This window comes from Rosa rugosa, chromosome 3, assembly GCF_958449725.1.
Source record: "Rosa rugosa chromosome 3, drRosRugo1.1, whole genome shotgun sequence".
Classification (NCBI taxonomy): Eukaryota; Viridiplantae; Streptophyta; class Magnoliopsida; order Rosales; family Rosaceae; genus Rosa; species Rosa rugosa.
Genome location: NC_084822.1, coordinates 21,838,132 through 21,861,268, shown reverse-complemented (window position 1 = coordinate 21,861,268; position 23,137 = coordinate 21,838,132). Strand labels below are relative to the sequence as shown.

Below are 23,137 nucleotides of genomic sequence, written 5' to 3'. Positions count from 1 at the left end.
AGTTGACCATGTGAAACGTTAATAAGCAAACGATTTCCCATTTTTTACTTTCCTTGAATATTTAATCTAAGTGAAAGCACCTAAATTAAACCTATTGAACATGCAATCATAGTCTAGAAAGTTAGCTACTCAAGAACACATTCAATACATGAAAAACAAACAAAATGATGTCAACCAAAGTGCACAACCACTAAAGTTCATCTATTTGCAATCCTCCTTAATTGATTTCGACTTTTGTCCAAAGCCTTTACTACTTATGATTATTGTTTACCTAAATCTAGCTCCAATTACATGCAAATCCTAAAAGTTTCGAACCAATCAAGATTAACATAAAAAAGATTTCAATCATGCAAAATCAATCAAGCAAACTCACAAAAGCAACTTAGATTCACAACTATAGAATTCAAAATCTTATTCAAACATAGAGACGGGCTTAAACTTTGCCCTTAACGTATATGTTGACTAGAATTCAAGTTCATACGAAATCAAAACAAAGAAAACCTAAAATAGGTTACAAGGAATAAGATGGAATTACACCGTGAATGGAATGAATGGTGGAAGGCTTGAGACGTTGATTTTGAATCTTGAAAGCAAGGCTTCAAAGCTCACTACACAAGGTGGATGATGGCGGCTAGGAGGCTTCACGGCTTCTTCTTCTCTTTGCTTGAAGACGCAGAGACTTGAAAATTAGAGAGTGGAGAGAATTTTGGCGTTGGATTTTCTGAGGGAGAGAGGTGTGTGAGATGTCTAAATTATGGTGCTATATATAGGAAATGGCAAAGTAATCCCCAAGGCTTCATGAATCTTCTATTAATTTCCTAGGAATTATTTGCTCATGCCACACAGCTTCAACCAATCAATTAATGCCACGTCAGCTCTGCTATGTCATCCAACCAATTAGAAGCCTCCAGAATTAAGTGAATTAAGTCCATAATTCTTCAAAAATATATTATTGCCGAATTATCAAGGATTTATTCTGATTTTTCTCTCCAAATTTCGGCCAAAGAAGTTTGAGTGAAAGTAGGAATGAATCTGGACTTGTTTTCACCTTTTTCTTGCTGCACACACTTTGCAATCCCTTAAAACTCTCCATGGCGTCTCTATCCTCTAGATCCTTCCATTTGCAACGTCAAAACATCCCAATATTTAGCTAGAAATTCTCTTTTGACGTCAAAGAAACCTAAGAAGATTAAGTTTCTTTCTCTTTGCCGAAATTCACACAAAATCTAGAAGAATCTTGAGCTTTCTTGAGTCTTCTTCAAGCCACATGGTCTCCTAGTGCCTTCAAGACTCCTCACTTTTTGACATTTTTCTTCATTTTTCCGACCATGCTTCCTAGTTGACTCAGGAGTCTTGCTTTGACTAAGTTTCCTAGTTGGCCCAGGATTTCCTGGTCGGATCAGGATTTCCTGGCTGGACCAGGAAAACTTCATTTCTTCATTTCAGCTTATTTTTGCAGCCCTTGTGCCTTGCCTTAGTCATTTCCAACATTTTCTTGCTTCCCATTTGCCTTTAAGCTCATTTCTGCTTCATTGGCTCCAAGGTACCTAAAAATAGAAACTTTATAAAATTGATTTATTTAAGGAAATAACTAAGTAAATATGAGGAAATAACATTTAAAACGTCGCATTAAAATGCTCATATCATCTCCTTATTTTTAGACTGTCATTCGCATCACCAATGATGTCAGAAGATGAATGATCCTTTTGCACTTGCTGCTGACCCGTTCTGTAAATAGGCTGGACAGCAGAGGTTTCATCAATTCCCTCTATAGCTTCTTCATCTTCTTAACCTTTAACAACAACGCCATCATCCTTCTCCTTTTCAAAAAGTACCTAATCAAAATTTATAGTAGGAGTACGTGAGAGAACAAATGAGTCATCAATAGAGAAATTAATGGTTCCCATTACTGAACAAGTTCTCTTGTTATACACCCTATAAGCTCTGATACTAAATGAAGATCCTAGAAGGAGCCTAGAGGGGGGTGAATAGGGTCACATCCAATTTTTTCGTTCATAAACTTTCTCAGGGTTTGCAATTAGATCATCAAGCCAATTTCTCAGGGTTTGCAATTGGATCAATCTTGAGTACTATTATTGAATAGAATATATGTAAAATCAAACAAGCCAACTAAAGCAGTAAAGGAAACATGTTTTGTTGACGCAGTAAAACCCTATCGAGGGAAAACATCTGCTTGACCTTTAACAGTTGATAGGCCAAAACCAAATCACTAATGAAAAAACATATTACAAGTTTACAACACAGGAATTGCACTGACTGTGGCAATCCTTCCTAGACTGACTCACTAGGCTGTGTGTAATCACTCCTTGCTAAATGTTTATACAAGTGATACACTTAGAAATCTCAGCATGAAACAAGCTATGAACGTAGCAAGTTCGTCTTGGAGATTTCACCTTTGAAGCTTGCAAAACCCAAATGATCTCATGGGATGCAAGAGATGAATATGTATGAATGAATGGTTTTTGTTTTTCAAATTGTTTTCAAAATGGAACAAGACCCTTTAAAAAACAGAAAACCAAAGATTATTCTTGAACAACAAAGGGATTGAAAACCAAAACTATTTTCAATACAAGAGAAGGAACAAAGTTTCCATATATATAGAGGAGGAAGAAAATCAGTTCACACAAGAGCCCCTTAAACTCAGTTGGAATAGGTAAAGCCATATACCCTTAATTTCAGATTGCAAAGGTAAACCCATACCCTTAATTTCAAATTGCAAAGGTAAACCCATACCCCTTGTTCACAGCAAACACAAGATTTGATTAAATTAAATCTATAGATTACTAATTTGACACACTACCTATTGTAGAAGAAAAAAAGGAAGCAATTGAAAAACCCATAACTTTGCCGGAAATCAAAGACAATCAGACTTCTGTGAAATCTATGCAATGATGCATGAGCTTACTTGAGCCATAAGGAGATTTCTTCTTCAGATATGGCCTTTGACAATACAGCAAGACAACAAAATACATGCAAAGGAGAAGAAGACTAAATAAAATGGTCTTCAAACTTGGGCTTTCAAACTCTTGGGCTTAATGGATAGATTTTTGTTTAAAATAAGGAATTCCAATATAAATTTTATACTAACACAACTTCTTTTCTAGACATCACGCCTACTTTGGGTGAGCCTATTCGAAGAAAAGCAAAAAACCAAATGCATCTACTAGCGTTTATGGCAAGTGCCTTATTACATCAATCTTGGAAAATAAATGATTTAAACAAAATCAGAAGTTTCATCATCCTCGCTAGATTTGAAGTTCTCAACCCTTAGTCAAGATCTTCATCTTGATCTTCTCGTTCCACATTGTGAGCTTCTCTTGCCTCGTGATACGCTTTGTATGGGGCGGCAAAATTTTCAGATGCCCTACAAATGTGCGCCAATGACTGGATGTTCCACATCAAAAACACATTGTCAGACGTCACAAACCCACTTGTGATATTCGATGCCCGTTGTCCCCAATGGAGCAAAATCTAATTTGTTTAGGTTGTTCGTGTGCAACATCCTGAAATAGAACAAGAGAAATGGGGTAGTTTCGGAGTTTAAAAGCTAACTATGAAAACAATAGGAATTTCTCAGAGTATTCGCTCCAAAGAAATTTGATTCCAAGAGATATTGGATTAGATCGAAACAGTGATGTATAGCGGTCGATCGTTTAACAAAGTCTCAACAAACCGAAGTTTGAAAATAGTACAAGGCCCCACAGTTTGGCTCAAATCCCACGTTACAAGAAAGGTAGGAGGTAGAAGAAGGGATATTAAAATCCCTGAGTGCAAGAAAGCAGCAACTTTTAGAGAAATTTACCTCAAAAAGTCGCTTGCGAGGCTAAATTGTGAAGAGATGAGTGGAGGATGGGCCTAGCGAGGTCAACCGGTGCGTAGGAGGTGCAGGGAAGCAAGGAAGCGCGCGTGCTAGCGAGACTAGCTGTTGGTCGAAGGTCTGGCCGAGGTCTGGCTGAGATTTGGTTACATTTTGTCGTGTTTGGTAGTGGTCTGATCGCGTTTGACCGAAGTTTGGCTAAGGTCTTGTCAAGATCTGGCCGTGGGCTGGTGGGGGGCTGGCTGAGGGGTGGGATTTTTAATTTTCTAGGGTTTTGGCTTTTTGATTCAGGGTTAGGACTTCGTGTCAAGAACGTGTTATAGAAAAAGAGATTTGGGAGAATGATTGCATATATTCATTAATAGTAGGGGCCTCTTTATTAAAGGATTACAAGTACATAATCTAAATCATACAAGGAAAACCTAATTGAAGATTGATCAGGATATTTAGAAGATTCTACCCTATGATAATTGAAACAAGTAATCGTGTTTGGGCCAGGCACACTTATTCGGGTTTCCTTCAACAAAAATGCATATTTTGGTACCTACAAATTTTTAGGGAGTTTAGTAATACGTGTACTATCCCTCTGTTGGCCCTTATAGTACTTCCGTCAATTATTCTGTTAATACATGTACTATCCCTTTGTTGCTCATATATTTTGTAAGTGTGATTACACGCATTTCTATGCATGTAATTGTATCTAAAGCACTAGAAATAAGCTAATCCTTCAGTCAATTATGATGTAATTAATCCATTTTTATTTATTATATAGGAAATAAGCGGAATTACGGAAATCGAGATAAAAAGGTGGGAAATTATGCAAATCGGAGTATTTCGACAAAAGGACGAAAATTGTCGACACAGTCAACCATGGTCAATGCAAGTTTGAGAGCGAAACCGACTAGTCCCTTGACAATATATATTAGGGCTGGGCAGAAACCGAACCGGAGGCCAAAAACCGGCCGAACCGGCCTGGAAATGCGGCTCGGGGACCGAACCGGATGAAACAGGGGGAAAAAATTGACTTGACCGCACCGAACCGGAATTTTCTGGTTCAAGACCGGGTTTACCTTGTGAACCGACCGGAAAAAACCGGACCGCCCGAATATTTAATATTTAATAAAATAAATGTTATTTTATTTAAATTAATATTATTTTTAAATGGTTGTCGATTTGTTATTGGTGCAAAACAGGTTACACATACTCTCTTATGCACTAGATTACTCTCTCTATTCTCTAACCCTAGCTGACTTAGTCAGCCCCATTTCAAGTCTAACACATCTCTCTCGACCTTGACCACTCTCTCTCTCTCGACAGCCGCTCTTCTTCTTCTTCTTCTTCAGTTTTTCACTTCTCACTTTCTCAGTTCTCAGAACGTTGAACTTCGTTGAACGCCGAACGAGGACGCCGTCGATCTCCGACAGAGGACGCAGTCGATCTCCAACCAAGGACGCCCACTAACGTCGCCGAGGACGTCGTCTGATCTCGTCTCTGGATGGCCTCGGTAGGGACACTTGCTTGCTTAGATTTTGAATTTCTGTTTCTGTTTCGGGCTTTCGGTAGGTGGAACTCCCTTGCTTCTTCGATTTTGACCATGAGAGCATCAGTTGGACAAATTTAGTAGAGCATCAGTTTCTTTGTTTGAGAAATGCTTTTGATTTTGGTTCAATTGCTTTTGGTTTCAGTTTGTTTTCCTGTACTTGTTTCAGAAATGCTTTTGATTTTGGTTCGACTGCTTTTGGTTTCAGTTTGTTTTCCTGTACTTGGTTTTGCTTCTTCGATTTTGACAATGAGTGTGTGATAATGATTGATAAAGACTGAAACTTTCAGTGTTTGATAATGGTATTAATGGGTGTTTTGAACTTTTGATAATGCCTAGAAGTGAAGCTGCTGCAAGGGAACTTTTGTACCAACTGCTACAAGTGAAGCTGCTGCAAGGGAAGCTGATTGTTTTGTACTTGGAACTTGATGTTACTGCCTTTATGTTGTTTAATTATGGTTTGTAATAACTTTAAATTTATGTTTGGTACTTTGAAGTTTGAACTTGATGTTTGTGCTGCTGGAACTTTGATTTATTGCTGTTGGAACTTTGATTTACTGCATAATTTATGTTTGTGCTGCATGTTAGCTATTTGGTTTGGAAACAGGTTGTTTTTTGTAGTGTTGATTTAGTTTTGGAAATTGCTTTTTGGTTTGAAATGTTGAACAGTTGGAGCAAATTGTTGATGTTTGAATGTTTGATAGTTGATATGCAGGTTTGACAGTGTTAATGTTATTTGTCTAGTTGAGAACTTGAGATGTTGATGTCATGAACAGGTTATTTGAAATGTTCATTACTTAATTTACTGAACAGATTATAGTGGTTTATTTTGTTGATATTTTGATAGTAATGGTTACTCATTTGAGGACAGCTAAATTTGTCGACTTTGGTCGACAATATGCGAAAAAATAGAAAGTCGAACACAACCGAAACCGATCCGCACCGCACCGCAAAACGGTGTAACCGAAGTAAGCGGTGTAGGTTTTTAAAATGCGGTTGCGGTTTTAAATATAGCACAACCGAATGAAGCGGTTTGGTTGCGGTTTTGGCCTAACACCGACCCGCACCGAACCGCGCCCACCCCTAATATATATGGAAATATTCGAGATTGTGGAATGTGGGGAAGAAAGAAAAATAGAAAAGAAGAAGAACAAAATTGCAGAAAAGAGAAAAGGTTATATTAATTAATCATTAGTTTGATTAATTAATCAAGCATTTGATTAATTAATCACGTTAGCCTCCAGCCAACATGCAACAATTACATTAATTGCCTTATGCCAATTAAGAGCCAACGTGTGGCTGGCCATCAGCATGATTTTTTTTCTCTTCCTCACATACTCAGCACGTGTAGCTTATCCATTTCTTCCTCTTGGAAGACCAACAGCCACCCACTTCAATAATTAACCATTCTCTCCTCTCTCTCGAATATATATATCCCACGACCTATTCTCCTCAAGAAGAAACCCTACAGAAGACACAACGCCGCACAGTACCAAAAACATTTGGGCTGCTCTCTCCCTCCTTCCCCTCCATTTTTCCTCTTTTCTTTATAATTTCTTTTGAGATTTGAAGAACTACTCACACAAAGCTTCAAGGATCTATCAAGGAGCTCATCAATTTCTGCAAGATTCAATATTTGGGTATTTTGTGGGGTTGTAATTCAAGGCTAGTCATGCTAGTTTCATAGCTATTTGTGATTATCCTTGTTTTCTCCTACACTTCTCTACTCTTTGCTATTTGAATTTTGTAATTTTGATGTTCATGAATATGGGTTGTGAGTAGTTACTTTTTGGGAGCTAGGGTTTCTAACTCTAGCTCAATTTTGATGTAATGAACATATTTTTCAAGTGATAAATATGTTTGTTTGCTTTGAATGTGTTCGTTGCATTGAAATTGCTATAGAGTGATCCCTAGTACCCAAATCTATCTCTATTTTATTTTTTTTCTTTGTTTTTGATTGTTGTTGTTAATTTAGTTTTTGACTTAGTCTTTTAGAAAATTAAAATCACAATTTTGAGTGACAATTTTTATCTCATTGTAAATAGCCATCACTAGGCTCTTAATTTTGATTAGGCTTTGGTGAAAACCAAACCGAGCATTGCTAAGACTTGGTGCCTTAGAATAGCATTTTTATTTGTTTTCTTTTTCTTTTGCTTTTGTTTGCTTAGTGACTTTAGTTCTGACCACCCAATGATTGTGGGTTAGCCACTAATTCCCGTGGTACGATAACTTTGGGCATAATATTTCCCTATCTTGACAATGATACGTACGCTTGCGTAAATGTGTATCAAGTCAAAGTGCCCTACAGCTTTAAATATATTTTCGGCACCTCCTTTTAATCTTCAAGAAGGTCTGTTACCATCCATTAATTTTAAGGAATGGATGTTAGATCATGCAATGCATCTTAAGCCTGAAACTTTTGAGAAGTTGTTGATGATTATTTGGGCATTATGGAAAAATCGCAATAACATGTTGTGGAAGCAAACTTCTCAATCTGCTCAAGATATCTTGCTAAGCTCTTTGGCTTGGCTAGAAGAGTTCCATGCAGCCCGGAAACCAGTTAGACAATCAAAGGTGATGAGGCAAAAAAGATGGAAGCCGACAAGCAATGAGAGGTGGAAATTAAATGTGGATGGAGCTTTTTTACCACAGATGACAAAGGGAGGAGTTGGTGGGGTGCTTAGAGATGCAAATGGGCAGTTCATTGCTGCCTTTGCACACCCTGTACAACATATTTCATCCTCCAAGCATGTGGAATTACAAGCTTTAAAGGAAGGTTTGGATTTGCTTACTTCCATGGGCCTCCGAAATGTGACAATTGAAAGTGATTGCTTAGAAGCTACAGAAGAGGTAATGAGCGATAATTATGAGTTTTCTATTCATGCTGGGTTGATTGATGATATTAAGATGGCTATGCAAAGAGTTAGAGGAGTCAAGCTTCAGCATGAGGCACGAACTTGTAATATTGTTGCTCATAGACTAGCAAATATAGGTTTTGAAGCAGAACATAGAACTATCTGGTATAGTGTTGCACCAGATATTATTCTTGATGTATTGCAATCTGATTGTAACCATCTTGTTTAAGCAAGTATCAATGAAAATTTGATCTTTATTCAAAAAATAATAATAATAATAATAATAATAATATTTATTATATTGAGCATCTATACTTAAAAAAATATTTTGGCACAAAAAAAATAAAAATAATACCCAATCCGTTTTTCGGATTTTTTGGGCAATTAATTTAAGTACTTTTGTTTGTGTTTGGTTCTTTTTTATGAAAATTTAATATATATTAATTTGTGTCAGCTAATGAGATAATTTTTTTTCTCGAACAATTAATATGATTAATCAATGGAGGCTGTAGGTAAATTTAGATATTCACTAAAATTCAATTCTAGCTATTTCTTATAAATGGTCCCCGTGGTTTGGGGTCATGACTACGTTTGTCCCTGTGGTTTAAAAATATCTAATCTTGATTCTATGGTTTGATACATAAGCTAATCTTAGTCAAACTATACCACCACCATTGGTAGAAACCCATTCCATCAACTAGTGGCAGATTTTTCCTGGGCACTCGCATTCTACCCAAAATCAGATTTAGAGGTGAAAATCATTCTTCCTTTATCAAAGTCTGAATATGGCCATTAGAATTGAAATTTCAAATGATTTCGTACTAGTCCTCCTCTTTTTCATCAGTTTCGAACAAAACTTTGTTAGTTTGCCATATTTGCTGAAGGACAAAAATTGATTATGGGGAAAGAGAGAGGAAGAAAACTATGAAAGGGAATAGAGAAGATTAATTTAACCAATTAGAAAAATAAGCAAGGAGAGGAGAGAGAGAGAGAGAGAGAGAGAGAAACAATATGGTGCAGTGGTGTTGTTCCATGGCTGTTGCGCTATGGTAGTGGTGCAGTAAGGCGTTCTTTCTTGATCTTTATTTATCCTTTTTTTTTTTTTTTTTTCATTTTTCTTATATCATGAGGTTTTATTTTTTATTTAATAAAGACTGGTTGACTGTATCTTAAATGTAAAAGACAAAATTAACCCAACATATGCTATACATGTGAGGGCATCACTAACGAAATGTTACAGGTGGATTAAAATTAGCTGATTTATCAAACCACATAACCAAAATTAGATATTTTTAAACCACAGGGAGCAAAAGCAGTTATGACCTCAAACCACATGGATGATTTATAACGTTTGAAATATGTATATATTGAATACATATCCTTAAAGAGTTAAAGTTGCAAGATTGATATGCCAAATATATATTCGAGTATTGGTTTGTAACATACAATAAGGTATGAAGAAAGATATATAGTTGTATGGAGCTGCACCTTGGGTACAATATCCTTAATCTAAATTATTCTAAAACCATTACGTGCGGTTGCATATAGTCATCAACAGATCAGACCAATCCGAGTCCAAGCTAGCCAAGCCAGTGCATTAATTGCTCTAGCGATCTCTGGCACTATAATTAGTTTTCTTATCGCCGTTACCGCTTTACCTTTTCAGATCCTAAATTTCGTTACTAACAGTAAATCTTATAAACCAAGTGATCATAAAAGACAGTGCGAGCAATAAGTCCCTACAGTAATTGTGTAGGGTTAGTCGGGCTTTATGTCTGTGTGTCCACTTTAAGTACCTTGTCTGCTCTAGGTAGGCGGCGAGTTCCTTACTTCGTCAAATGGTCGCTACCGCCTAGTGGCAGGGTGAGACTAAGTGTCGCCGGATCTATTCTCCGACGGCAACATAATAGGAAAGCTGTGCTTATAGTAATTAAGTTACGTTGTAATCGGGTTACATATCGAGTTATCTTTCCGTTATGTCACCGCTATGTCAAAGCAAATGAAGTGGCCAGCTAGAGCACTGTTTGCTAGTTGGTGCTTGTTAGAATACATGTTTTATGTAGAGATTTCTGATATTATTTCAAGAAAAACTCTAGATGCTTATTGTAATCAGGGGTTTAGGCTCAATGTCCCCCTGTATTTGACAGTTTTATTAATCAAAGCTTGAGGGCAGCTGCACCAGCCCTTTATTCAAAAAAAAAAAAAAAAAAAAAAGACGGTGCTAACATTTTCTTTCCTTTAGTTTCAATATTAGAACTTGGATTTTTTCTTTCCCACCAACTATTGTCTGAACTCTTTGCTAGCTGCTCAATTTGGTTTCTATATCAGTTGCTGCATCTCCTAGTTATATTGTCTTGCCGCTTTTTCTATAGTTTTGGTAAAGGCTTTTCGGTCGGGGACTGGCACTACAGTTGAGGGCAACTAGAATTTCTAGGACGAATGTCAATCTGATTTAACAGCACCTTAATTATCATAACTAAATACAAATAAAAATCATGGTAACGATTGTGTACCAAACTGTTTTCTTGAGAAGCAGTACGTTCTTTACTTCTTTAGGCTTCTGGAAATGCAAAAGAAAGCTCTTCAAAATTTACTTCAGGAGACGCTTGACTCGTTGATGGTGTTTGTTGCTCTCCAAAGAACACAACATTCCTATCAGTCTGGTTTGTAGTATAGCTAAGTGGACTTTCTGGGAAGTTGTTTGGTGACGCCTTAACTGAATCATGTGGTGGACTACTTTTGAATGTATGACAGTCGAGATCTTTTTCATTGAAAATTTTGAACATGACCCGAATCCTTCCCCATGTCGATGCTCTTGAATCAGGGTGCACCAAGATGTGTCTATGCCTGTATGTGAATGAAGCAAAAAAAATGACAAGAGCAATTATTGAAGCCACTCCGGCAACGAGGAATAGGCCCCAAAAGCTCTCAAGGCCAAGACTATAGCTAGACACTTTTGGGGCACTCAAGTCTTCACAGTTACTATCTTTCTTGAACCATTTATTTTCAAAGTCAAGTATCTTTTCTCCTTCAGTCACGCTTAGAACTGCATGCGAAATATCTGGTACAAGAGGGGAGCGTTTTGGAAAGACCTGCGAAGCAGCAAGCTCATCAAATTAACGATAAATAATTCATGAATGTATATATGAGAAACGCATCAGTTTTACATGGAATGATCAAGACTCAAGAGTAATAGTTTAGAAAGAGATCTTACAAAGGCAAACCCATCCGTTTTAAAGATGGGTCCAATCATTGTATATTTGGAACAATATTTTCCAAGAAAAACCTTCATGTTGGGTGTTTCATCAATTGCAGCAGCAATGCCACCATTTGCACTTCCTTTCGAAAGAAGAGCATCCAAATCTTCTGTAGATTTAAACTCCTTAAGTTTCGAATCATCAAAACCTACTTCTCTCAAGACATTGTAAACGTATGTATTCTCTGCATATCCGACGGTATCCCCGTTCCTTAACAGATCCTTTATATCGGTAACAATAGGGTGGAGTTGTTGGACAGTTAATAGTGATGCTAAACTAGCCGTGTAACTTTGTGTCAGGATTAGCATTACAAATACCCATATTATCATCACGAATCTGGCCAAGTTACTAACCACTTTCTCCCCTGTATAGTGTGGACCAATACTAAAGTTAAAATCAACAAAAATATATCCATAGTTGCATGGTGTTAAAGAGAATAATGCAGTGGCTACAATCTAGCGTCAGTTTTGATTAGTTGTATATTTGTTTTAAATGTATATCAGTTTCTGATTTGATGTAATTACCATTTACTCTCTCTGTGTAACAGCAGCAATTAGGCTGCTATATAACTATACTCTTGTAATGAGAATGATAAGGAAAATCATATTCAACATGGTATCAGAGTAGGTTACCCACGTGTGCATGCTTAACTTCCATTACACTACTGATCCAAATTGGTACCCGGACACCGGTGCAACCCATCACATGACCGCTATGCCTGTCCACAATCCACAATCTTATGGTGGCCCTCATAATGTATATATGGGTAATGGGGACTCAATGCCCGTTTCCCATACTGGTAACCTTCCCTTGTCATTTGGTTCTTCCAATTTTTCTTTACAAAATGTCTTCCGCATTCCATCAATTCGTAAAAATCTTCTCTCTGTTGCTTGTTTCACCAAGGACAATCTTGTTTTCTTCCTATTTGCTCCAGATTTCTATCAAATCTATTGTTTACGTACTGGTCACTTGTTGTTTCAGGGCCCCTGCAAAGATGGTCTCTATCCGCTTCGCTTATCTTCCGAATCCCCTGTCCCTCATGCACTCTCCTCTGTTCACTCGTCTCTTTGGCACAATCGCTTAGGTCACCCTTCCTCTTCTGTATTAGCTCGTTTAGGATCTACTCTTGGCTCCACAATTTCTTTTAATTCCTTTTGTAATAATTGTGCACTTAGCAAGTCCCATAGTTTACCTTTTCCATCCAAAAATATTTCCGCTTCTTCTCTGTTTTCTATAATTCATAGTGATGTATGGATGTCTCCTACCTTGTCTGTAACTGGTTTCAAATATTATGTTTTGTTCACAGATGAATACTCTCATTATACATGGCTTTATCCTATGCGTCGGAAAAATGAGGTCCTTACTCACTTTCAAAAATTAGTTTCCATGATTCACAATATTTTCCACAGTTCTGTGCAATACCTCCAAAGTGACAATGGTACAAAATATGTCAACAATGCCTTTTTCCCATTTTTGTGACTCTTTAGGCATCCAACAACGATTTTCTTGTCCATACACTCCACAACAAAATGGGCTTGCTGAAGGAAAACATCGCCATATTGCCACTATGGCACGCACTCTCCTTCTCACCTCGGGTGCTCCTCAAAATCTTTGGGCTGAGGCTGTTCTTACATCTGTATATCTGATTAACCTTCTTCCCACTCCTACTCTAAATTGGGATACTCCTCACACACGTCTCTATGGTCATCCTCCTTCTTATTCCTCTCTTCGAGTCTTTGGTTGTTCTTGTTTTCCTCATCTTGGTCCTTATGTCTCCAATAAACTCTCAAGTCGTAGTATAGAGTGTGTGTTTCTTGGCTACAGTCCTCAACACAAGGGTTACCGTTGTCTAGATCCCACCACTGGTCGTGTTTATGTCTCTAGGCATGTTTCATTTAACGAAACATCTTTTCCTTATAAAACTTTGCAGGTACAACCTCCAGGCCCGTTGGAATTCACAATTCTCACCAGCTCAGGTCCACTCCCTGCCTCAACAGATTCAATTCCCAGCAGGTCAAGTTCACAGCCCAATAACCCAAGTCCACACGCACGGCCCAATGACCCAAGTTCACATTCTGGTCACACTCCACCCTTGCCCCCTCACGCATCAGATTCAGACCCACCCTCCACCAATCTCCAGCTTCAGCTTCCGCTTCCTTCCTCATCGGCCCTGCTGCCTCTCCGTCATGCCACTCCGGTCCTCACCTACCACCGCCGTCACCGACCGGCGCCTCCACCCGAGCCGCCTGCTCAACCCACCGTCACGAGTCCTCAAGTCGACGCTACACCTCTAGCCGACGTTGATCCTACACCTAACTCGTCCACGCTATCCTTGCCTTCTCTGCCCATCATTGCTGCTCCTGTTCATCAATCACAGGCCACCGCATCTCCACAGACCACACCCGCTCAAAATTCTACCCCAAATTCCTGATCCGCAGCTTCTCCACAGACCACACCCGCTCCACATTCTATTCCAGATTCCCGATCCGCAGCCTTGGCTAGCCCTCTAGCGCCCCCCGCGGCTTCAGTGCTCTCTGAGACTTCGGCTCCGCTGCCGGCGGGCTCCCACCCCGGCCCTCACCTACCACCGTCGTCCACAGGCAGCTGCACCCATTGCTCCGATCTCATCAGCCGCTGCTCCATCACAGATCCTCCCGGAGTCGTCTCCACCTCCTGTGTCTTCTCCAGCACCAGCCGCCCCTCATCAAGCGGCTTCCCAGCCTCCTGCGGCTCCACCAGTCCCCTCCTCCACTCACCCCATGACAACTCGACTCCGGGATGGCATCACACAGCCCAAAATTTGAACTGATGGTGTGGTTAGGTATCCCATTCCTCGAGCCCTTCTATATGTTATTGACTCGACTGAACCTACATGCTATACTCAGGCTTCTAAACATGAGGTATGGCGTGCTGCAATGACCGATGAGATTAATGCCTTGATCAAGAACAATACGTGGACTCTGGTTCCCCACTCTCCTTCCCAACATGTTGTCGGCTGCAAATGGGTATTTCGCATCAAGCGTAAATCCGATGGCTCAGTGGAACGGTACAAGGCACGACTTGTTGCCAAGGGATTCCATCAGCAACAAGGAATCGATTACAGTGAAACCTACAGCCCTGTCATCAAGCCAGCTACTATACGTACAGTTCTGTGTCTTGCTGTCTCACGGGGTTGGCCTCTTCGTCAGCTCGATGTCAAAAACGCTTTCCTCCATGGATATCTCCAAGAAGATGTGTAAATGTCACAGCCACCTGGGTTTGGTGATCCCTCTCGTCCCTCTTATGTTTGCAAGCTCAACAAAGCACTCTATGGCCTCAAACAAGCTCCTCGCGCCTGGTTTCACCGCATGAGCTCTTTTTTGTTAACAATTGGTTTCCGTGTTAGTAAGGCTGATTCTTCTTTGTTCATCTATCACCATGGCTCATATATCCTCTATTTCTTACTATATGTTGATGATATTGTGGTTACGGGCAGTAATGATCGAATTCTACAGTGCTTCATTGATGCCTTAGGTTGTGAGTTTGATATCAAGGATCTTGGTCCTCTGCATTACTTTCTTGGTTTACAGGTCACATCTCATTCCAACGGAATTCACCTTAATCAAGTCAAGTATGCACATGACATCCTAGTCAAGCATGATCTGTTACTCAGCCAACCCGTTAGCACACCCATGTCTACAAAGTCTCTTCTCAGCACCAATGATGGGGTTTTACTTGACAATCCTACTATGTTCCGCGAGATGGTTGGCTCCTTACAATATCTCACCATTACTCGCCCTGACATAGCCTTTGCAGTCAATTCAGTGTCTCAATTTATGAGCAAGCCCCGTGTTCCACATCTTATTGCTGCCAAACGGATACTTCGTTACACCAAAGGAACACTGGATCATGGTTTGTCTTTTAGTCCTCAACGACAACCAGTTCATCTCTCAGCCTACTCGGATGCAGATTGGGCTGGTTGTCCGGACTCACGTCGCTCCACCTCAGGCTACCTCATCTATCTTGGCAGCAACTTAATCTCATGGTGCTCCAAAAAGCAGCCTACCATTGCTCGTTCGAGTGCGGAATCTGAATATCGCTCCCTTGCTCATGCCAGTGCCGAAACCACCGGAATAGGCTACTTATTATATGAACTTGGTGCTCATATTTAGTTCCCTATCTTGCTTTACTGTGACAACCTTAGTGCAACCTATATGGCATCTAACCCGGTCTTCCATGCCCGTACAAAACATATTGAGTTAGATTATCACTTTGTCAGTGAAAAAGTAGCACTTTGTAGTCATCGTGTTCACTATGTCCCTTCGGTGGATCAACCCGCTGATCTTCTAACCAAACCACTTCATAAGCATCGTCATCTTCTCCTCCGTACCAAACTTGTGCGTCCAGAACCGCCCAGTTTGAAAGGGGGTGTTAAAGAGAATAATGCAGTGGCTACAATCTAGCATCAGTTTTGATTAGTTGTATATTTGTTTTAAATGCATATCAGTTTCTGATTTGATGTAATTACCATTTACTCTCTCTGTGTAATAGCAGCAATTAGGCTGCTATATAACTGTACTCTTGTAATGAGAATGATAAGGAAAATCATATTCAACACATGGTGGAAAAAGAATGAACAGAAGACTACTGATATATATTTGAGAAAGAGAAGAATAGTTACTCTGTGCAAAAACCATTGTGGAGAAAGAGAACCAGATGCTGGTGCCGACCTGATGTAGGGGAGGGCCACGAAAATCGTCATTAATTCGATGTTCAAGAACCCACACCACAAAACCAATAAAGACCAAGAAACAAGAAATCGTGAGCCAAAGGTCCCATGTCAAAGGTTTCAAGAAAGCCCATGCATTTTTACTTCTAGTGTCTACTATTGGCACAACCATCACAATACCAGATTCCGTATACGGCATTGAAAAGTCCACATACAAGGACCTATTTGCTCGGATTGTTGTATCCCCCACCACAGCATCAAATGTCTGTCAAGCAAATATATTTCTTTAAATGTCTTAGTCTAGTAAATATAAAATTGAGTGAAGAAAAATTGGTTTACAATTCTAATAAACCTAAAGAATTTTACCTCAAGAAACACTTGATAGACTAAATCATTGTAAGTGCCTGCACTGGTGCCATCAGGCTTTGCAAATGGAATCAACTCATAAGGAAGAGCATATGGTAGCAATTCCACCGCAGCCTTAAACACGTCGATACTAAACCCAGTGATATCTGTTCTGTTGGTACTTGGATCTTTGGTTACCTTAACAAACTCAGTAAAGCCATCCTTCATTGGAACTCCTATTCTCAACTTCTTGCCATTTGTCGGAATCTCCCATCCCTTGGGAACAGAGAAGGAATCTCCCGGCCATATAATTGGGCCAAGATTGCAATTCAATGTTGAACAGTTTGCGGAGGATTGACCCAATGTTTTCTTGATTCCACTTTGTAATGTCCAAAATCCAACTCCTCTTGCTACATCCCCATTTATATTGACTATTGTAAAAGTGGATGATTGAAGCTGCCCGTCAATGAGGCTAACGTCTCCAGCTAAGCCGTTGAATCTAGTACTTGACAATGCTTGAGCAAGTTTTGGACCATATTGAGATACCTTAAGAGTATCAAGATCTGTTGAGTTGAAGGAAGCATTTGAGTTTTTGAAGCCAGAGTTTGTAATCCCAACGTCTTCAACTGCCATTGCTAGTGCAACTGTAGCATCATAAGCCCATAATCCAAAAACTTCATAATCAGCATCAATGATGGCTGGATTCTCTTTTTGAAATTGTTGTTTCCATCTTTTGTTGAATTCATCGAGCTCACTTGTTATTGGAACGTAAGTTTGTACACCCAGTAAACCACGCATCGAATGGATTACTGAAGATTTCATCGACTTTAAACTGTTTGGTATCTCATTAGTGGTTAGCCAAGCATATCCTTCGCTCATCATTCCAAGCTCTTTAGCTTTGGCAAACAGCCTAGAAGATAGATCAGAAGTCATGTGGACTATGAAGACTCTAGTTTGCATGGTCATCAACTTGTAAAGTTCTTCAAGAATTTGATTATCTGTGGCTGATGGGGAAATGGCACTCCGGTAGGGGACAAAAGCATCAACCTCTTGTAGAGCATCAGTTATATGTGACATGACTCCCTCCCCAAAATCATTGTCTATATAGACAAGCACAACTTGTCTCCATCCAAAACCTTTTACAATAGCACTTATGGTGTTCACTTGAGATGAGTCATTTTGTGTAAATCGGAAAAAGTAGGAGCTCCGGAGAGAAGTGAGAGAAGGGCTTGTTGCAGAAAATGATATAATAGGTACATGAGCTTGGTCTCCCAGGTTGATAACAAAGTTTGCCTGCATTGATGTCACTGGCCCTAATATTGCTTGCACTTCTGCATTTTTTATAAGATCCAGAGCTGTGTCCAGTAAAAAAAAGAGAAGAGGATCATGTTTCATACTTGATACGATTCAATATTGCTTATATACTACTATCTAGCTTATTAATTATTTGAGCTAATTTCATTTTACCTCCTTAACATTTACATGTTAAATCATTTGTAACCCTGCACTTTTAATTTCATCACATATACCCATCCAATAATTTATTTTTTGGTCAAGTATTTTGTAAATTGAAAATGTGGCTCTAATGGTCTCCCTAGTATGATGATGATTCACTAGTGTGGCATGCAAAATTTTATTGTATGTGACTACAATTTCAAAATACATCACACAATAGTTCGCCAAAAAGCCAAGGGTTAGACAAAATTGATTGAAATTGGTAAGTACAGGGGCATCCGTGATGAAATTAAAAATGCATGAGCACAAATGATTTAGGGTGTAAAAATCAGAAAGGTAAAATGAAATTTGTGTTCAAGTAAAACCCTAATTTGTGTTTGGCCCAAACTCTAGGTTACTTGACCTTGTGGTAATAGGGTTTAATTAGAAGAATCTAGAGATTATCTTTCCTTGTATGATTCAGACTCTATGCATTGTAATCCTCTATATAAAGGGCCCCTATTATCAATGAGAACACAAAGCTATTTTCTCTCAATTTCTGATTCTCTAAAACACGTTATCAGCACGAAGCCCTAACCCTGAAATAAATAGCCAAACCCTGATTCAATAAGCTAAAACCCCAAAGTTCGAATACCAAACCTTGAAGCCTTTTCGGCCTCCACCTCACACCTTGAAGCCCTTGACCCCAGGAGTCCAGAACCGGCGGCGCCACTCCAAGAACAGGCCGAAAACCTACCGAACCGGCCACTGGAAGCTCCATACAACCCGCAACAAATATTCCACCGGTTCACCACCTTCCGGACCTCCAATTTCTATAAAATTTCATCAAACGAAGCTCATCCAATCAAAGATACAGGAATCGGAAGAAAAAGCCCAAAAATCGGCCTAGAAGATATTGAACCGGCAGCTAAACCTTACAGCAGGAAAACCGGCAGAAAAGAGAAGAAAAGAAGGAAAAAAAAAAGGGGAGAAGAAGCTTGGCCCAGAAAGAAAGAAAAAGGAGCCCAGCCCAAAGCAGAATAGCCCAGAAGGCCACTGACCTGACCCGGCCCACTGACACACCTGACCCACCGCCACGTCAGCAGAAAAGTGAGCCGCCACGTCAGCATCTGGGGGGGGGGGACCCCACAGCCACGTTAGCATCCGCCACGTCATCACTGCCATGTCAGCATCTGGGGGACCCACTGCCACGTCATCACTAGACCCCATTGCCACGTCAGCTCGGTCAGCTCCTGGTCAACAGTCAAAGACCGCCGGCCAATTTTCCGGCAACTTTTCCAGCCACTTTTCGGCGACTTTTCCGGGAACTTTTTCCGGCCAATTTTTCCGGCGCTAATTCATCTACGACCCACTGCCACTCAATCTACCTCTGCGTTACAGCTAGTGACTGGGTACAAGAATCGTACTTACGCATATTTGAGTGTGCCATTTATGTGCCAATTGCGCCGCCACAGCGCTCTATGATGGGTCCGTATAGACGAATGGGCAACTACGTTGGATTTGAGACTCCAACAATCGTCCGCCACTTAATGCCCTTGCAAGGCGATCTCCTTACCGCTAGATTTGTGGATTGTCATTTTGATGAGATAGTCTTCCCGTCATTAGAGGGAGATAAGAACACATATCTTCAGCAGGAACGACAAGAATTGTCGTGGTCTGTCCCCACTATGTCTCATCTCGATCCCTACTAAAGTGACGAGATCACACATTTGCTGCAAATATGCTTGCATGGAAGTACGTCCCCACGAGAGGACGTAGTGCCACCATACATGGAGGTAGGCATGGCACCAACACCAAAGAGAGTGGCACTCTGGCGTTACAGGCCATGGCCCCAGCTAGGATTAGTGGGAGGCCCGTGGGTTCGAAGGATACTTTGGCACAACCTAATCCTTGAATCATCGACACTCAAAATCCGTCTCATGAGAATCTTCCGGGTTATGATTATCATTGGGGGACGCCTCAACGTCAGAACCTATTCATGAGAATATAGAGCTCTTTGAAAATTACACTAGTGTACATGGGACGTGGGATAGAAACTCCATCATAATTGATGATGTAGTTGCGCATTTGGTTGCGCATGAGTTTGTTGAGTCTGATGATATCGAACCACGCTCCGTTGATGAATGAATGCCAACGTAGAGAAATCTGGCCTAAATGGAAAGATGCGATCCAGGTTAAGTTGGATTCTCTAACGAAGATGAAGGTTTTTGAGCCAATGATGCCAACACCTCCTAAACATAAAACCTATTGACTAATGGGTCTTCGTTAGAAAGCGTGATGAGAAAAAGAGATGGCAATCTCGCTTATGGCGCAAGGCTTCTCACAAAATGCTCTAGAATCGACTACGATGAGACATATTCTCTCGTAATGGAAGTCACTGCACTCCACTACCCTGTCAGTTTCATAGTTTCTGAATAACTGAATATGCAGCTTACAAATGTGGTCAACACGTATCTCTATGGGGGTCTAGATATGGAATATACATGAAGGTTCATGGTGGACTTCATTTACCCAAGTCAAGTGGCTCTAGACCACGGAGCGCGTTTTCAATAAGGTTGAAACGCTCACTAAAGTGACTACTTGATTGGGAAGGGATATGCCCGCGCGTTTTCATAACAAGTTTCGGATTCTATCGCGGTTCATGTTGGACATGATCTTCATTGGAAGCCCTTAAAGAGTTAAGGGAAACCACTAAACACTTGAAATCCGATTTTGAGATGAAGGATTATGGGAGAACACGATTATGTCTCGGTTTCGAACTTGAGCATCGTGTTGATAGATGCTTAGGCATTTTGACAAGGTCAAGCCTTCAAGCACCCCCATGATCGTCCGTAGTCTTGATCCTGAAAAGGATCCTCTTCGTTTGAAGGATGATGACGAAGATGTGCTAGAGGCATAAATGCCCTAGTTAAGTACAATAGGCGCATTATTGTACTTAACCCAATGCACAAGACCAGACATCTCATATGTTGTGAACTTGTTAGCTAGGTATAGCTGTGCGCCAACGCGACACCATTAGATTGGTGGAAAAAGATATCTTTCGCTACTAGAGATGTACGACTGATAGGGGCATGCTTTATCCCTATAGAGAGATGATGGATTCGGACCCATCACACACTAGGAACGCCGCCAACACTGGCCTGCGTCCACTATCCTCATCCCAAAACAACATGTGTTTTGGAAGGTTTTTCTGATGTTGGGTATCTCTCTGACCCACACAAAAGTCTTCCCAAACTGGTTATGTGTTCACCATGGGTAAAGACCATGATATCTTGGAGGTCTACAGAACAGACCCTAGTCGCTATATCTTCGAACAATGGAGAGATCATTTCTCTTCACGAAGTGGTTTGTGAATGTATATGGATTGGATCCGTAATGACGCATGTTCGAAAAGTTGTGGTTTGAAGTCTACCACAGATGAGCCTACACAAATGAAGCAAGGCTACATCAAAAGTGACAATACCAAGGACAATCAGCAACAACAGAAGCTCCTCAAGATCAAACTGAACGAGGACAATGTGGCAGACTTGTTTACTAAGTCATTGCCTAAATCCACGTTAGAGAAACATGTGGCAAGAATTGGCTTGCGGAAATTATCTGAACTCCCATGATCGTAGTCATCAGGGGGAGGCGCAGACATCAGGGGGAGATGTCTACATGTTCGTCTCGAAGCGTGAAGGGTGTGTTGTGCTCTTTTTCCCCTTCGACCGAGGTTATTTTTGTCCCACTGGGTTTTTGTTACTCGGCAAGGTTTTTAGCGAGGCAACGAGAGAAGCACCGTGTTTGGGCAACACAAGGGGGAGTGTTCAAGTAAAACCCTAATTTGTGTTTGGCCCAAACTCTAGGTTACTTGACCTAGTGGTAATAGGGTTTAATTAGAAGAATCTAGAGATTATCTTTTCTTGTATGATTCAGACTCTATACATTGTAATCCTCTATATAAAGAGGCCCCTATTATCAATGAGAACACACAGCGATTTTCTCTCAATTTCTGATTCCCTAAAACAATTTGGTCTTATTTGAATTTATATGATTAGATAATCCTCATATATGCTTACAAACTGGTAGTCCTAACAATTCAATATAAGCATAGTTGAATTGGTAATGAATCTATCTAGAACAAAGTTTATCAAATAAAATAAACGAATAAAGAAATGTATCTGAAATTAATGCAACGAACTATTTTTCTTTATCTTCAGTTCATTTAATCAACAATATATACAGATTTTTAAGGTAGCAAGACCAAGTAGCATATCTTTCCATCTTAATTGTAAGCGTATCAAATTCAAGAACCATCTTTGTTACGCACCTAGTATGATCCATTACAACATATACAGTGGTAGTTTTCCCCTACACATAACATACTATTTTTAAGTTATCTCAATTAAGCCATATAAAAGCGTTCTCTAATTTCCACCTTTCCCTAATTTTATTTGATCATTCTGAGTTATATATTTGGTGTAGGAATTTTGATTTTTCCAGTTTAAAAGAACAATTTATCGCTCATCTTAGCCCAAAAGAGCGATATGTTAGTTGACCAAAAAAAAAAAAAACAAAATAACAAAAACAGAAGGGAGATGTTAGAGCTAGAAAATCTTCAAGAAATTTATATGAGTAGGGAGAACCTGCAGCAGCTGCCCCTACAACGTTTTGATTGGAGTCCCTAACGTTCAAAACCAGCCTAGTCTTGTAGTGAGAATGAGAAGCATAGAAATCTGAAAGGGCCATTTTGATACAGCTCAACCAAGCCTTCCCCTCCATTGAATGAAGATCATCAAGAACAACCCCCACATTGACGGGGATGGTTTCATTTCCTAACATGGCCAAGCCAATTCTTGATGAAACAAAGAAGAAACAAATGAAAACAACAAGAGTAAGATTTGCGAGGTTCTTGTTGATCATATTTGAATCTTTTGGAAGCTGCTTAATGGATCAGGCCTTGTATTAAGTCCAATGTTATAGTCATGGATATATATGGAGATGGTGTAATAATTTGAAAGAGCGCAAGTGATTTCTTTGGTAAACAGTTCATTAGAGACGTTGTTGTTTGAATATTTTAAGAGTGGGAAGAGGCAACAGCTATATAAGTCGGTCTATAATATGCTTGGTTGATCACCATTAGTAAGGGGGGGAAGAAAA

At 39.9% G+C, this 23,137-nt stretch overlaps 1 protein-coding gene across 1 annotated transcript; it reads right to left on the bottom strand.

Moving 5' to 3' along the window:
• Nucleotides 1-10,660: 10,660 nt before the first annotated feature.
• Nucleotides 10,661-22,999, bottom strand: LOC133739808 (glutamate receptor 2.8-like). Its single transcript, XM_062167614.1, has 5 exons — nt 22,624-22,999; nt 16,565-17,898; nt 16,151-16,463; nt 11,448-11,854; nt 10,661-11,325 (listed from the first exon to the last, which is right to left on the bottom strand). The coding sequence occupies exons 1-5, from the start codon at nt 22,898-22,900 to the stop codon at nt 10,786-10,788; spliced, it is 2,871 nt and encodes a 956-aa protein (XP_062023598.1). The 5' UTR covers nt 22,901-22,999; the 3' UTR covers nt 10,661-10,785.
• Between the last annotated feature and the right edge of the window lie 138 nt (nt 23,000-23,137).

What these genes read in the sequence shown, in the direction of transcription:
- LOC133739808 (XM_062167614.1), bottom strand. Translation starts at nt 22,900, where the DNA reads ATGATCAACAAGAACCTCGCAAATCTTACTCTTGTTGTTTTCATTTGT. An exon ending in TCTATCAAGTGTTTCTTGAG is followed by an intron (nt 16,464 to 16,564) that starts GTAAAATTCTTT and finishes TTTGCTTGACAG; the next exon opens with ACATTTGATGCTGTGGTGGG. An exon ending in CACAATGGTTTTTGCACAGA is followed by an intron (nt 11,855 to 16,150) that starts GTAACTATTCTT and finishes CACACTATACAG; the next exon opens with GGGAGAAAGTGGTTAGTAAC.